Source organism: Terrapene carolina, unplaced genomic scaffold (genome assembly GCF_002925995.2).
Source record: "Terrapene carolina triunguis isolate 2854851 unplaced genomic scaffold, T_m_triunguis-2.0 Scaffold66, whole genome shotgun sequence".
NCBI classification, from domain to species: Eukaryota; Metazoa; Chordata; order Testudines; family Emydidae; genus Terrapene; species Terrapene triunguis.
The window spans coordinates 20,093,180-20,110,511 of record NW_020664417.1 but is presented as its reverse complement, the minus strand read 5'-3'; the positions used below and the strand labels follow the sequence as shown (position 1 = coordinate 20,110,511).

General features: G+C 40.5%; 1 protein-coding gene across 2 annotated transcripts in view; it reads right to left on the bottom strand.

The window, feature by feature from the left end:
- The window catches only part of ARHGAP10 (Rho GTPase activating protein 10), a 223,337-nt gene that overhangs the window by 99,798 nt on the left and 106,207 nt on the right, over window positions 1-17,332 (bottom strand). For both annotated transcript variants that reach the window (XM_024207560.3, XM_024207561.3), the window contains 4 exons: window positions 10,992-11,098; window positions 9,099-9,193; window positions 2,320-2,401; window positions 930-972 (listed from right to left, as the gene is read on the bottom strand). In XM_024207560.3, coding sequence (XP_024063328.2) covers window positions 930-972; window positions 2,320-2,401; window positions 9,099-9,193; window positions 10,992-11,098 — 327 coding nt within the window. The remainder of the gene's footprint in view (window positions 1-929; window positions 973-2,319; window positions 2,402-9,098; window positions 9,194-10,991; window positions 11,099-17,332) is intronic.

Sequence of the window (17,332 nt, the reverse complement as noted above, 5' to 3'; positions counted from 1 at the left end):
TCTAGGACTGGTAGCTATACCTGCTTTGTTTGCCAGTCAAGATACTGTGTAAGGCCAACATAGTTACTGAGGGTTTATGATTGGGGAATTGAGGCTTATTAGGAAGACGTATTATATAACCTTTTACTGCTTGTGTAATTCTTTCTCCAATAAACTGCTGTGCATTGAACAAATTGAATCAGAATTTTCACTGGTACTTGTAACAATCTGCCCAGCTGTGGGCCATTAAATATCCATTTCAACATTCATCACTACCTCTTTCTCCACAGGAAAGGTCAAACAGTTAAAAAATATATATATATTTTTAATGTCAGGTTATGGTTCAGATTTTGAGGACACACACGTTTTGATTCTCACTGCTACATTAACTCACTACACTTGCAGACCTGCGGTATTTTATACTACTATATAAGAAGTTAGCCTTTATGCTCTTTTTATATATGTGTGCAATGTGACTAAGTTATTGTTTCCAATGCCATATCGTTGAATTTTCTGACTTCCATACAAATATAATCTCAACCAGTAAAGTTTTGTTATGTTTAGAAGTAAGTTGTACCCTTAAGGCACTTACAGTATGAAATGAGTTGACATGAACAACGGGATAGTTTTCCTCAAAGCAGGTGTGAACTTAGACCTCAACACTACACACATCTATGCCTGTGCTTAATTTTACTCCTGTGAGAAGAAACATTAACTTCTGTGGGACAACTTATGTTAGTCAAGTTAAGTATATGCATACGAGTTTTCAGAATCGGAGCCTAAGTGATTAAAATTGAGTTCTTTTTAAAAGTGTGTAATCTCTTGTAAAACATTTTTATCTATGCATTTCAGAATTAAAATGTTAAATATTTAATTGATATTTATTTATTAAAATATTAACATATTTAATATAATAAATATTAGTTTTAATAGTAGCTCCAGGTACTTACTTCCCTCCCGTCTTGTGTTGGCTCTATACAAATTGATGAACAGCTAATAGAAAAATACAAAAATGTAAGCGCTCTGCAGTAAAAAAGTTCTTAAGAACAGAATCAAGATGCTTCCTGCTTAATGCCAAGTAGGCACAACTGCAGCACTTGATTGCTAACAAATACTGGGCCTCACTTGATACAGTACATTAGCCTAGAGGGGCTCGAATAACAATTTCCAGCCCATGGGGAATTCAGATATTTGACATTTGTGTTTGTTCCAAAGAGCATGAAGAGTCAAACCATCTAAACTTTTTGTGGAATGACACATTTCATTTTGGGTTAGATCAACATTAAACTGAAACCACTTACGCTGCCACAGAGCCTTACAAGAGTTGTAGTTAAGGTGCCCCACACCCCCATTTTTCTCTATAGGCAGATTCCCTGGCTGCCCGCTGTGCATTCATGAAAGATGTAATCAGGCCAGGAAGCTCATCCTAGCGAGGACATTGAAGGCATGGGGCACTTGTATTACATCTCTCAAGTGGCACCATAGCAGCTGAGGTAGATGCAAATTTTAATGTCAACCCAAACAAACAACATTTTTCAATTAAATTTTCCAGAACTATTGGCAACTCAACATTATATATATTTAACTGCTGAATTCTGTTGGGTAAATCAAGTCCTGGTGAATTATAACTGGAACATATTCAAGGCTTTAAAAAGTTTTTGCTATGATGCTGACAAAAAAGGGGTAAAGAAAAGAATTTTTAAATTCACAGGAACTATCTGTTGTGACACAGAAATAATAATACCTACTATCAAGTCCCACTATTCTTGGCTTACAAAACCTAAACCCTAGATCTGAATACTCAAGTATAACAACACAAATAATCCAGTGCTGTATCCTAACTCTCCAGCTCCATTCCATTTCTAAAGTATTTTGATATGAACCAAAAACAGGACAACTACTCAATCATGAACAGATTAAAAAATAAAATCATTTTCAAGACAGACCTATTATTTTCCAGTGTACAGTACATTTTTAAGCTTATAGAAATATTGTCACATGACTGCTCATGCAAGTCTATTTGAATAGAGTAGATTGTTATCTGGGAAAGTGATTAAGTCTACACTAGCCATTACCTAGAATAGTGATATAATCATTGTAATGGAATCTATTTATAAAATCAATTTTTGCTGTTACAAAAATGAAACACCACAGCTTCACCACAATCTTTACAGATCTCTATCCTATGCTAATGTTTTGTTTCACGGATATTCTCTTTCAGCAAATCTATCATTTTGCAGAACTATGTAAACCTGGTATATAAGGACTGCAGAAAACATCATCATTACACTATAACTGTATGTGAAAAAATAATCCATATATATTATATTATAGTCTTACAGTTTCTTTTCCATCCAAGACTTCCATCCACAGCTTCCTGTCCTCCTCAGAAAATGCCTGCATGGTCACAGGAGTAACAGATCTACAGGAACACCAATAAAGGAAAATAACTACATTTGTCTTTTTATTAGCCAGTACATATAATATCAATTTTGCCTCTTTTTGAATGGCACATCCCATCACCATCACAAAATTCACTGTCCAAGAACAAACTTTTTTTTTTTTTTTGCTATATTACAGAACATTGTTCACCCTTGAAATTGATGTATTGACAAATCAACTGTATCCCCAAAGTGAACAAACATTCTGCAAATTAGGCAGCCAGAAAAAAACAACAACAATCCATTATACACTATTTATTTAAAGTAGAAGCTTGTTAATTTTATCAAGAAGTGAGAATTACTGAATTTTGTGAATTATAAGATATACAAGATATATAAGATCAGGGCTATTGTACAAAAAAATTACTTTGTTAATTTATTTGAAATGTAGAGTTCATTTTTAATTATTTGTGCCAATACTCTAGAGTATTCTAGTAAATATTCTATAGTACATTTTATAAAGAGTAATTAAGTCTTAATATAATACCTCATTACAAAATTCAGCTATTAAAATTTTCCTAACAAATGAAGAAAGTCTCAATTTTGGGATGTAGAGATTAGTAAATAGAGATTAGTGTAAATCTAACTTTTCTTTTAATAGAGTATGAGGGAACTTTTAAAAATGAATAATTGTGAAGCTTTGTAAAGAAACCAAGTGCAAGGGAAGTTAACAGCTGCAATGAAGCAGGAGTGGTGATGCCAGTAATTACTTTCCTGCCAATTAAAAAAAAGTGTATCACATTCACCCTGCCACTGAATACCATATTTATAAATATGATATGCCTCAATCCTTTTTATGTCTGCTTTCCAATTACTGAACTATGTTTTGGTTTTCCAAATTAATTTCAGCATAGCACTGTGCAGATAGGAATTATGGTGCCCTGCTCCCTTGCTCAGTGCATCCCTTTGGATTACACATCAGGACAAAATACACATAGAATCCAGGGATTCAAGATACTGTAAATGGAAGCTTCAGATTTTTTTTTTTTTAATTGTCCTTCCTCTGAGCCAATGCTGGACTCAGGGGAGCTAATTATAATTATAGAAACGAACTGCAAATGGCATAAACATTTCTCTTTAGATCTATTAAAGTGAGGGTACTATCATTGCGCATACAAGAGGTATCCTACTCTCCTGAAAAACACTGCTTCCCCCAGCAGGTGTACAAATAAACCATAAAAAAAAAAAAAAAAAGCCTTCTGCAGAACTTCATTAAATGTGTGCATCTTATACCCTTTGTGGCTAAATATAAGCAAATACATATATGAATAGAAGTAGTAAGATGGGGAGGAGGCAGACTTTCCAGGCCAAACAGGCTTTTTGGGGCTTAAACTGGCCATTTAGTATTATTCAGTTTCAACCATGCTAAATGTACAAAACTGAATAATTCTGCAGGGAAAGAAAAGCAGGGAAATGGCTGAACTAGCAAAAGGACCACATAATACTTCAATGTCTTCTCTTATCTCCATTTCATTAGTGAAAGTCAAAACCCAGTATTTCACTTTTACATAATGCAAATGCTCCTCCTCTTCACTGGAATTTTAAAAGTGAAGTGAAAGCACTAAAACTGATCCACACACACACACACACACACACACACACTCTCTCTCTCTCTCTCTCAGCAGCATATCAGGAGAATAATTCAAGTTCTGTATTGGTAAAAAGCTAGTCTAGGAGAGATATTTATTCCTTCCCCTCCTCCACAAAGGCTGTGTACATTTAAGGTTTCATTTCTTAACATTTGCCAGTATTATCACCACCTGTTAAACTACTGGAACATTAGTGCAGTCAGGGAACCTAGCCTACTCTAGAACTTCCGCCATTGCTACTTCTGGTGGAACCAAATCAACTAGTAACAATGCAGGGAAAAAATCTCTTGGGCAGGCAAGGTCTATTGCATCACTAGGGGATAAACTACAGTGATGAAAAGCCTCTTATCAGGATGAACGAGTGTACAGTGGCTAGACCAGGGGTCTCAAACATGCGTGATTTTCTGCGGCCCGCGAGCCCCTCGCGGCCCCTCCCCCACCCTCCCCCAGTGTTTACCAGAGTGGCCGGACGAGCACCAGGAGCAGGGCAGGCTCCCTGCCTTCCTGCCCTGCACAGCTCCGGGAAGAGGCTGGAACGTGAGGAAGGGGGGGCAGAGGGGCTGTGTGTGGCTGTTACTTTAGGCAGCGCCCCCAGCAGCTCCAATTGGCCGGGAACGGAGAACCGCGGCCAATGGGAGCTGCTGGAGGCGGTGGCTCAAGCAACAGAAACGCACAGCCCCTCCGCCCCCCTTCCCCATGTTCCAGCCTCTTGCGGGGGCAGGGCAGACAGGCAGGCAGGCAGGCAGGGAGCCTGCCCTGCCCCCGGTACGCGCCCAGCCAGATCCTGCCCCCCGAACCCTTCCTGCAGCCGAACCCCCCTGCCCTGAGCCCCATGGCAGCACCCCTCCTGTACCCCGACCCCCTGCCATACCCTGCACCCCAACTCCCTGCCCTGAGCCCCCTCCATACCCCACACCCCTCCTGCACCCCCTGGGGGCAGGGACGGGGTAGAGTTGGGGTGGGGATTTCGGGGAAGGGGTTGGAACGGGGGCAGGGAAGGGGTGGGAAGAGGTGGGGCAGGGGCGTGGCCTCATGGAAGGGGTGGAGTGGGGGCGGGGCCGAGGGCAGCGGGGGGGGAGGTGTCAGTAATGCGGCCCTTAGGCCAATGTACTAGTCCTCATGTGGCCCTCATGGTCATTTGAGTTTGAGACCCCGGGCTAGACAATATTTTTATGGAGAAGTGCAGGTATCACTTCAAAGCCAAAAAAGTGTGCATGTGGCAGACATAGAAACAGTATGAAATAAGAAAATTTGTACTATCTGTCCACTGATATTAAAAATATTAAATACTCAAACTACTCACATCTTCCACTGTAATGACAAGTACATTAATGTTTAACTATTTCTCAAGAAATTAGAGTACTTCCAAGCGTCAAATAGATTCCCATAGCACAGACCCAATCTTATGTTGTACATATATGAGAGTAGAAAAACATCAAACGTGACACGAGACATTAATCAGAAGAATTGGTATCTATTTTTTGTTAGCTTGAGGCAAGTTTTGGAGCCCATAAAACCTACAGCTTGGATTCTGAGTAAGGATAAAGGACAATCACAGCTTCTGATTAAAAAAAATGAGAGTTAGTTTCTTTCTAAGAGAGCTTTGAAAACAAACAGATGTCAATTGATTACTAAACCTGAGATTCTTTCCTAGAAATCTTTGGTCACTCCCTGTATCCGAGCCTTGGGGACACACAAAACCCATGACCAATGGTCAGTCTTTTGACTACTTTTGTGGAGGAGATGTCTGAGCAATACAAAGCAGTGCTGTCCAGACTGCTATTAATGAAGTTAGGGCAGCTGCTAAGCCCCTACGCCAGCTGAGACAGTGCCTCTACTGAGCAGCCAGCACAGCCTCTATCCACAAGGGGTACATGAGAACATAAGAATGGCCCTACTGGATCAGACCAAAGGTCCATCTAGCCCAGTATCCTGTCTTCTGACAGCGGCCAATGCCAGGTGTCCCAGAGGTAATGAACAGAACACGTAATCATCAAGTGATCCATCCTCTGTCGCCCATTCCCAGCTTCTGGCAAACAGAGCCTAGAGACACCATCCCTGTCCATCCTGGCTAATAGTCATTGATGAACCTATCCTCCATGAACTTATCTAGTTTTTTTTTAACCCTGTTGTAGACTTGGCCTTCACAACATCCACTGGCAAGGAGTTCCACAGGTTGACTGTGCGTTGTGTGAAAAAATACTTCCTTTTGTTTGTTTTAAACCTGCTGTCTATTAATTACATTTGGTGACCCTTCGTTCTTGCATTATGAGAAGCAGTAAATAACACTTCCTTATTTACTTACTCCACACCAGTCATGACTTTATAGACCTCTATCATATCCCCCCTTAGTCATCTCTTTTCCAAGCTGAAAAGTCCCAGTTTTATTAATCTTTCCTCATATGGTAGATATTCCATACCCCTAATCATTTTTGTTGCCCTTTTCTGAACCTTTTCCAATTCCAATATAACTTTTTGAGATGGAGCGACCACATCTCCACACAGCATTCAAGATGTGGGCATACCATGGATTTACATAGAAGCAATATGATATTTTCTGTCTTATTATTTATCCCTTTCTTAATGACTCCCAACAGTCTGGTCGCTTTTTTCACTGCTGCTGCACATTGAGTGGATGTTTTCAGAGAACTATCCACAATGACTCCAAGATCTCTTTCTTGAGTGGTAACAGCCAATTTAGATCCCATCATTTTGTATGTATAGTTGGGATTATGTTTTCTAATGTGCATTACTCTGCATTTATCAACACTGAATTTCATCTGTCATTTTGTTGCCCAGTCACCTAGTTTTGAGAGACCCTTTGTAGCTCTTCGCAGTCTGCCTGGGACTTAACTACGGTGACCAGACAGCAAGTGTGAAAAATCAGGACAAGGGGTGGGGGGTAATATGCGCCTATATAAGAAAAAGCCCCAAATATCGGGACTGTCCCTATAAAATAGGGACATCTGGTCACCCTAGACTTAACTATCCCGAGTAGTTTTGTATCATCTGCAAATTTTGCCATCTCACTGTTTACTACTTTTTCCAGATCATTTATGAATATGCTGAACAGCAATGGTCCCAGTACAGACCCCTGAGGGACACCACTATTTACCTCTCTCCATTTTGAAAACTGACCATTTATTCCTATCCTTTGTTTCCTGTCTTTTAACCAGTTACATCTCAATACCACAAGAGGCAGCCTTGTCTACTGGTCACAGTGAACAGGAATTGGTTCAATTTTGCAGGGGGAAGATGGGCATGAAAAATTGTTTTGCAGTATCAACCAAACATGCTCCATTCCAGCTCAGTGGCAATAAGCACACGAGACTGAAGAATTAAGTTTACACACCATGTGCCAGGTTAGAATAGCATTAATTGGCGAGCTCAGTGAGTAAGTTGGATGGGCTGGAAGGCAAGAGCTGCAAAAGAACGAAGTCAGAAAAATGTTAGAGAAATATCACAGAAAGTGACAGATTACTCTGTGCATAAGGTCACAGAGTGTTACATCATCAGAAGACTTGCCAGAGTGACAGGGAATGGCAAAGAGCAAAGTAACATTTAAAAAAATAATCCAGCTCTGATTTTAAAACATTTTTCTAGAATCTATGGATTTCTCCACACTCATGGAAGTGAACAGAGAGTTAGGAGTAAAAACTGTAGCTTCCCTGAGGCTTGGTAGGATATTATAAACATGTTCCACCCTGGCATAGGGCTTAATAAAGATGACAATTTGCATGTGTCAGAGACAGACAGATGCAGATTCCATATTAACCACTAAATCACGCTTAGAGAGCCCTGAAAATCATATCCACAGACCATTTTTGCGGATTGGTTACAGATACAAATTTTTTATCTGTGCAGGGCTCTAATCATGTTGATTAATGGGGTGTTACAGACACAAGGCACACTGGGAAGAGTCTCTACCCCAGGATATCCAATGATGCATCAGTGTAAAGGAGTTTGGGTTATGTTTGACCATCTCATCTATAAAGCTGACCTCCAATATGCAGTTTAAATTAAGTATTTTGAAGACTGAAACCCATAACTGGGAATTGATGAGACTCTCCTACATTCCAAGTAGCATTTCATACTAGACCTACTCCAGTCCAGTGCAGAGAGAGAAAACTGTTTAACCAATGGAATACATCTTGGTCAAAGATGTATTTTTATTCACAATGCCCTTCTAAACTGGATTCTTCCACCCTGACACTGAATGAAGACCAGTTGAGGTGGAAAACATAAAATTTGACATATTTTAAAATATTAGATTTCTCTGATAGGCAAAATGAGTACACAGTTTCCTGAGTTTGAGATAACCCAGTAGAACGCAAATGGAGTCACACAGGAGCGATGGTTGCACCATTGTATAGGATGTATCATGCCCTGTAATGAAAAATTTGTACAGTAGAACCTCAGAGTTATGAACACATCGGGAATGGAGGTTGTTTGTAACTGTGAACAAAACATTATGGTTGTTCCTTCAAAAGTGTACAACTTAACACTGACTTAATACAGTTTTAAAACTTTATTATGCAGAAGAAAAATGCAGCTTTTATACGTCTTAATTTAAATGAAACAAGCACAGAAACAGTTTCCTTGTCAAATCTTTTTAAGTTTTCCCTTTTTTAATATTTTATGTTTAACACAGTATTGTACTGTGTTTGCTTTTTTTCTTTTCTTTTTTGGGAGGTGTGGGGGGGAGGGGAGTCCTCTGCTGCTACCTGATTGTGTACTTCTGGTTCCAAATGAGGTGTGTGGTTGACCAGTCAGTTCGTAACTCTGATGTTTGTAACTCTGAGGTGCTACTGTATGTTACTTTTATGTTGCCTTTGCATGCCATAATAAGAATAAATTGCCTGGTTCTAACTTAGCCAAAATGCAGCTTTGCAATATGCCTTTCATTTCAGTGACCAGCATACAACAAATCACAAGAAACTGTAATTCTCCATGGGGTTCTTCCCTTTAATGTTAAAGTAACAGAGAACCCTGTGCATCTGAGATCCTCGTAGTGAGAGGCAGTATATAGAATCCAAGTTATTATTAACATTTACCCTGATGCTTTCTTTAGTGTATTTTACCAGCTTACCTGTCTGCAGCTTCTATGTCAAAACAGAAACGTCTGTCTATAGTATCCACATTTCTTTTGGTACAGCATGTAAGGAGGAAAACGTCCCCATCACCCTATAAACAAGAGATTTTTTTATATGCTTTATGTAATAACAAAACTTAAATCCAAAGCTTCTGTAAGCCACGTGATGCAATCTGAATACGGTAAACCTATATTAAAGTAAAAGCAAAAGCTGGATTGAAACTGACATATGCAATGGAATTCAGTTATGGCTGCTATTCATGTTTTTAAAATCTAAACGTGTTACTGCAGAAGTCTCAAAAAACAAGGCTATTTTATACATCTGCAGCAATAGTGTGTCTTTTATTTGAAATTTGGTAGTTTAAATGAATAAAAACATTGTAATAAAAAAATCAGAACTTTGCACCCATTGCAACATCAATGCAGACATATTGTAAGAGAGACTTTCACTGCAACATTTTTCCCCAGACATGGTAATATTCCAAATTCTACTTTAAAGGGCTACAATTAAAGTAGTTAGGACAAAAAAGGGACTTACAGTACCATGAAATTTGACTTTTATAGCAGATGTTATCTTCAAAACCCACCATGTGTTCATAGCACATTTGTAAACTCATCCTTATAGCATCCAAAAATCAAATGCACGAAATAAACTGTGACTGAATTTCAATAAGCTGCTGTATGACGCACTCTCCTGAATCAGAACATGCAGCCATTAGTTTTGTGTGGTGGACAGTACGTTATGCATTTTAATTAATTTTAACATTCCCAGATGCATGAAGCTTTGGTTTGAAATAATAAATTATACTGTGGCGTTCAAGAAGGAGAGATCTTCAAAAAAGGACAAATGCCAGACAGAACAACAGGTTACATTTTTTGGCTTAGCTGCCTTGCTGGTGTCTCTTTAGAAACTTTTTAATGCATGATTACAGATTTCATTTGGTTAACTAAAATGGCCTATTACAGTCACAATAAGTTAGAGTGTAAATTTACAAAAGTGTCTACATGACTTAGGAACCTAAGTGCTATAGACTTCCTAGCATTTATGCTCTGAAGTCATTTAGGCACTTATGAAAATTTTACCCAATACATTTAAAGAAATATGTTTTACTAAGAATGATGAAAAGATTGTCCTCTCTACCAAGCATACATGGATATAATCTTCAATGGAGGTCCAAGCCCTGGGGACTATTAAAACTAAACAGAACAAAAACAGGGCAGGATGTTGCATTTCCAGGAAGACTGACTAGGAGATCTAAAATGCCTTTTTCATCTTCAAATTTATTATTTCCGTAACAAAAACATATTTCACTCATACTAATGCCAGGTCCGGCAAGATGCTGAGTGCCCTCAATTCCCAATCACTTCAATGGGAATTAAGGGCATTCAGCATCCAACAGAGGACTGAGCCCTGAATGTTCTAGATGTTATCAAGGAAAGCTTAAATTATTTTTCTGATTGTCTGTGCAAATTACATTCCATTTTAAGAATATTTAAAAGCCTCCTAACCTAACCCCCCCGCCAGCTCTCTTGTCTACGTGCCATGGAAAAAAAATTTGGATGGAGAGTATAAGTGAGAAACCTAATGCGACTGTACTTTCTCAAGTCACACTTGGTTATAATCAGACTAAACTTTAAATCCCCTTAGTGAAAACCACACATTAAAGGCATATTAGGTGCATTTTAGCTCTCATATGTTCTCTACTTTTCCAAAACTAAGCAAGTAAAACTTCTACAGAATCCTTATCTATTAAACCATTCCATGATTTTAGCTTAATGTCCTTAGAGGGCAAATTGTGAACTGCATGAAAAAGATATTTGACCTATCTTATCTAACATATCCTCTCATTTAGATACAGGGCATGAAGAAGTATAATGAAATGTACTTACAATTTTCCCTCCTGACCTGTGTTCAAATGGGATCATGGTGAACTTCTTTGTCTCCTTCCTATACATGCAGTAATGTTTTACCCAACTGGAGCCAAATGGCGCAGGCCCTTAAAGAAAATCAAAGCATTAACTATGTCTTATTATTTAAAATATTTTGTTACTCTTCCAAGTTTACAAAATTCTACTTAACCTATCATTACATTCCTAAATGTACTGTATCAAAGTCGAGCAATATTGCTGTCAAATCATAATAAATGTTAGCCTATGTTTAGTGCTCTGTACACTGTTGCATGCTGTATTCTATTCTCACTGATATTTGCAACCTAATGGAAAACAGCTCTTACTAGATGCATCTCCATCTTACCTCCTTAACTGCTAGCCAAAAGCATTTTTGCCCATACAATTGCTTACAATGAAATCAAGGAATTTCAGAGCACATTAAGTGTGCTCATCAGCAATTAAGCACTAAACTCATCATATAATCCAGTTCTAAAACAAAATGCTGTCTGATACATCATTATACACAGGTAAATCTGTTTATCCAACTACCTGAAAGTGAGGGTATTCAGAACTTTGAATAATCTGTTTTGAGTAAGCGAATTTGAGTACTAATATGAATTTCAGATTAAGGGATAAAAAGAAAAACAATTTTTTTGAGTAATGTGACAGACCCAGACCAGTGGGGTACAGGAGTCTGGTAGAGGGCAAATATATTGGTCACTGGATGAGTAGTTTTCTGTTCCCTGAGTGACCAGAGCAGGGGCTGCACTAGAGAAATCAGGAACCTGCTAGAACCAGTTAAGGCAGGCAGGCTAATTAGGACACCTGGAGCCAATTAAGAAGAAGCTGCTAGAATCAATTAAGGCAGGCTAATCAGGGCACCTGGGTTTTAAAAGGAGCTCACTTCACTTTGTGGTGTGAGTGTGAGGAGCTGGGAGCGAGTGCTGCTGGAGGACTGAGGAGCACATGTGTTATCAGACACCAGGAGGAAGGTCCTGTGGTGAGAATAAGGAAGGTATCTGGAGGAGGCCATGGGGAAGTAGCCCAGGAAGTTGTAGCTGTCATGCAGCTGTTACAGGAGACACTATAGACAGCTGCAGTCCACAGGGCCCTGGGCTGGAACCCGGAGCAGAGGACGGGCCCGGGTTCCTCCCAATTGACCTGGACTGTGGGTTCTTCCAGAGGGGAAGGTCTCTGGGCTGTTCCCCCAACCCACATGGTGAATCTCTGAGGCAAGAAAATCCGCCAATAAGCACAGGAACTTTGTCACAGTAACCTGAATTTGAACACTAGGCACATTTGGTTCCATAGACATTTTTCACTCTATCCAATGCAAGAAAGGCCAGCAAGTCAAACATACCACAGAATACTATAACATGGCTCATGGTCACCTGCATCTTTTATAAGAGAAACTGGGATCTTTTATCCGCAATACAGACATTGCTATAGCTATTCATGCCTTTGGCACTTCCAGAACTTTCACTATAATATACTTTACTGTATTTAGTCTTTGAGTCCCTGGAAGCTTAGCTGGTACAGACCAACTTTGAGTAGGATTGGTCATTAAGAATACAGAACACCAATGCTTCAAACTCTACATTACCTAGTTCTGGCTACAATCCCGGTGCCAGTAATCATCTTTTAAAAACCTACATGATATAAACCCCAGTTATTTTAGAGACTACCTTACATTATGCTCTATGGCAACAGCTGAAATCAGCAAGGGCATCTCCGCTGTTGAAGCCTGGAACTCAGCTTTTTGGACATCAGAAAGGGAATTCTCTAAGGCCCCTTTCACTGACCCTTTCAAATGTCACAGCTATGGCTTGAACTGGGCATACACACGGGTAACACGGCGCATACTCACTTCTGAGCCAGCCACCATTTTTCTCCTAAACTTATGACATTGGTATCACCAGCCAGCCAGAACCAGAGCACCAAAATCAAAAGTGCAGCTGGCAAGCTGGAACATAAAAAACCAAGGCCAGCTTGCTACTGCATCACTTCCCTCAGCAGAGAGCAATTGCCAGTGGAACCAGCAGGCGCTGCCATTGCAGAAATTCCTGCCTTGTGAGCAGTAAGGAGTCTTTACTACTGCAACCTGACTATTTGCTGGGACAGAAACTCAGGAAGGCAGGAGTCCAGCCCAGCATATGATCTTAGCAAGGGAGCCAAGACCTCAGCATATCAGTGTGGTGAATAGGTACAGCTTGGGAGAATCAGCCCTTCCTCCCACCCAGTCTGATCCTGGTCAAAGCCTAAATTTAGTGAGATCCGATTAATATTCATAGCTTTTTTTGGTCCAATCAGCCTTGAGACTATACTTCTATGTTTGTTTACTGTTTCAGACCATAGAGTATTTTTTTAAATGAGGATCAGGATGTTTTTAATCAATTTGGTTGTTTTGATATTGTAAAGTAGCTAGGTACCACATTTATCTGCTATAGGCACTGTATTATTATTAAACACAGGTAGCAGAAATGCCTAAAGGATAGTCAATTAAATCCAGGTGCAGTCCAGGGAGACTACATCCAAGCACATAATGTTCCATACTGATTTGAGCAGAAGTGTAAGCTGGTCAGGAAACGTTGTTAGCCTGGATATGCAGTCTATGTAGACTACACATCTACATTAAAGGAGAGACCAGCTGGGGGGAAAAAAGTGCTGCCCTCAGATTTCTAGCCAGCTGCCAATCCAGCACTCAGCTGGACACAGTCTGGGCAGCACTAGCTCTCCAAGTTTCCTGAACTCCCATAAAAGTCCCTAAACCTTTTTCACATGACTTTGGGTTTGATATCAAAGAATCAATGTGTCTTAATAGTTTCTATAGTTTAGCTGACAATGCTTACATTGAATCAAAAATAAATCTAAACATTTGGCATCTATAGATGGGGAAAAGGCATTTAAAAAATTAAAATACACAAACATATTTGAGAATTATTTTTAAATAGGGCAAAATAGGAAAAGAAAGGGAACAAGGACCCAAAACAGTGTTTTCTTAGAGAATGGAGTCATCAGGATGATGATTCCTCAATGTTGGTGAGTTTAAAACACTTTTTCAGGACTAGCACGTAAAACAGTCAGGAGTGTGAAGCAATGACTGTGAATCCTTTCAAGGAGCATGTAGAATCTTCAATACGTGAGACACTCATTTTATACATGCCCTCATTTGCATCGTACAAGATGTTGTTCTGATTATGCAATTAATCACCATTAACTCACTGAGAGAGTGCCAGCCTCAGGTTAGATAAAAATCAACATTAAGAGTGTGCATATTTTTAAAACTTTAAATCAGATATTTTAAAACGATTAGACTTGTTTAAAAGCCAACATTTGAATTCACTGCCATTTGTCCAGGGTTAAGATCACTACAACTTATTAGTCATTTAAATACACCGCAAGTTGGATTGTGTGTACTGGAATGCATCAATAGGATGTTCTTTGCATAACATCTGTGTATCAGCACAACAGGATTCATGATATTTGCTGTCCAACATTCAGCCTATTTTATTAAACAGTAAGAACACAACTAGACAATGAAAGCACATAGCTGAACTATGGAATAAGAGCTGTAATCCTCAAATTTAACTGGCCTGATTTAAGAGGTACTGGATTCTCTCTAAGTTTATTGCCCATTCAAAAGCCAGGCAGAGGAACGCTGGGTTGGACTGTTGGTCCTACCCCATTCTATGATAGTAGGTAGATGCAGGAGAGGGAAAACATCTGGAGAGCCATCATGAACCAGAACTGCTTTGGCCACCAAGGAGGTATTAAGAATATTGTCACCTTGTCCATCTTTATTTTCCTGAGCACAACATGTGGTAGGAGGAGAATGGAAGGGAAGGCATACATCAGTGGGCCTGACCATTGTGTTAGGAATGACGCAGCAGTAAGCTGTTCTGTGAGCAGTAAGCTGAGTACACTTCTTGTTTGAGTGAGTGGCAAAGTAGTCCCACAAAATATCTGCTGGACTGCTGTCACATGAGCACCGATTTGTATTCCTTGTGAAAATTCCTGCTAAGGCTGTCTGCTAGGGAATTCATTATACCCAGGAGGAGCACTGCAGAAAGGCTGATCTATGTTGGATATACCAATTCCAGAGTTGTATTGCCTCCCAACATAGTGGGTTGGACCTTGCTCCCTCCTGTTTGTTTATATAACAAACAGCGGTCATATTGTCTGACCCGAGTACAAAGGAATTGTTTGCATGCTTGGCATACTGATTGTAGGTCAAGGAGATTGATGTAGCACATGTACTCCTGTGGAGTCTGGGAACTTTGAGCTACTTGGTCACCCAGGTGCCCTCCCCAGCCTAGAAGAGACACGTCCATGACAAAGGAATACAGGGAACCCACACAAACATTGTTGCTCTTCTCCCACCAGGTGAGAGATGCCCAGATGTTGGGAGGAAGTGAGACTCTTGTCCAAAGAGTCCTTGTTTGGGATGTAGACCTCACCCAGCCAGGTTTGGAAAGCCTGGTGAAGGGGGTCACATGTGCACAACGCCATGTGTCTTCTGAGGACCACATAGGATTGGACTGTCATTTGACTACTGAGTCAAAGTTTGATGTTAAGGTCTTTCATCGCAAGAACCTATCCTGTGGTAAGTAGGCCCTGGCCACAACCAAGTCCAGGACTGTTCCTATAAATTTTATAGATGTTATGAGTATTAAAATGGACTTTCCTGGGTTCATCTAAAGACCCAAGAACTGGCAAAGGTCAAGCAGGGTACTGAGTACTATCTGCACTTCTCTATACAATCATCCCTTCAAGAGCCAGTCATCTAAGCAGGGAAATATATTGTAGCACTGCTACTACAGACATGACCTTTGTGAAAACACTTGGAGCCATGGAAAGGCTGAAGAGGAGCTCCTTGTACTGGAATTGCTCTGAGCCCACCATAAAACACTGGGTGGATATCTATATGAAAATAAGCATCCTTAAATCAAGAACTGCAAACCAGTAGTCAACATTTAGGAAGGTTATTATAGAGGCTAAGGTGATTATCCTGAATCTTTAGTGGCGGATGAAGATGTTCAGCTGCCTGAGATCCAGGATCCAGCCCCCTGTCATTTTGGGTATTAGGAAGTATTTGGAGTAAAAGCCCTTCCCCCATCTCAAGGAGGTACTGGCTCTATTGCCGCTACCTGGATCAGGGCTTCTATCTCCTGTATGAAGATTCTCTTGTGAGATGGGTCTCTGAAAACAGACAGGGAAGGGAGCTTGGGGGAATGCAGACACAGGAATTCGATCATGTAGCTGGCTAAGCTGATGTCCAAAACCCATTTGTCTGAAGTTAGGCATTGCCACATCAAAAGGAAATGGGCCAGGCAGTCACCAAAGAAGGTGAGGGAGACTGGATGAGCTGGGACTGATTGATATCTCCCAAACATCCCTGCAAAACCCCTTCTTGGTAGGCAGTTGGCTCTGGAGAGGAGATGGTGGTGCAGCAGTGCACCTGCCATGCTGTACTCTCTGGTGCTATGTTGGTGATTCATAAGGCCTTTGTTGATATAACGGCTACTGGGCTGGCTGATATCTATGCTGCGATGCCTTAGAGCATCTTCTATACGGTTCCGGGGTGTATATTCCCAAGGAGCTGAGTATGACATGGCAGTCTTTCAGTGAGTGAATGACTTGTCAGTCTTTTCATTGAAAAGGTCATTTCCACTGAAGGGGAGATCCTCCACTATTGGGGCTTCCCAAGGAAGTTACGGCAATGACCACAGCCAGGAGGCCTATTTCATGACCACCGAGGTCACCATGAAGTGAGGTGCCTGCATCGAGTGATGCCTAAAGGGATGACCTGGCTCCTAATATGCCTTTATCAAGGATAGCCTGGAATTGGGACCTACATTCTGGTAGTAACTGACTGCAAACTCTGACAACTTATTGTAGTTAATAAAGTTGTACTTTGACATAACTGCCTGGTAGTTTGCAATAAGGAACAGTACGCTGGCGGAGGAAACGTTCTCTCTTGACATCCTTGTCCGAAGGAGTCCGTCTTGGTTGCTGTAGTCTGTTCTACTTCATTACCGCTTGTACCACCAGAGAGTTCAGGTTTGGAGGGAAGAGAATAAATATTTTGCCCCCTTAGAGAGAACAAAATATTTCTCTTCAACCCTCTGGGGAGTAGAGGCACAGGTGGCTAGTGTGTGTCAAATGTCTTCAGCAAGCTCCAAAATGGCTCAATAGGGAGCGCTACTTTGGAGGGAGCTCCTGATTGAAGAACGTCCAGGAGCTTGTGTGATGGGGGCCCTGAACTCCTCCAGCGGGATGTGGAGGGTATCCGCAATCCTTCTTAGCACCTCTTGGTATTGCAACCATCAGGTAGGGGGAGG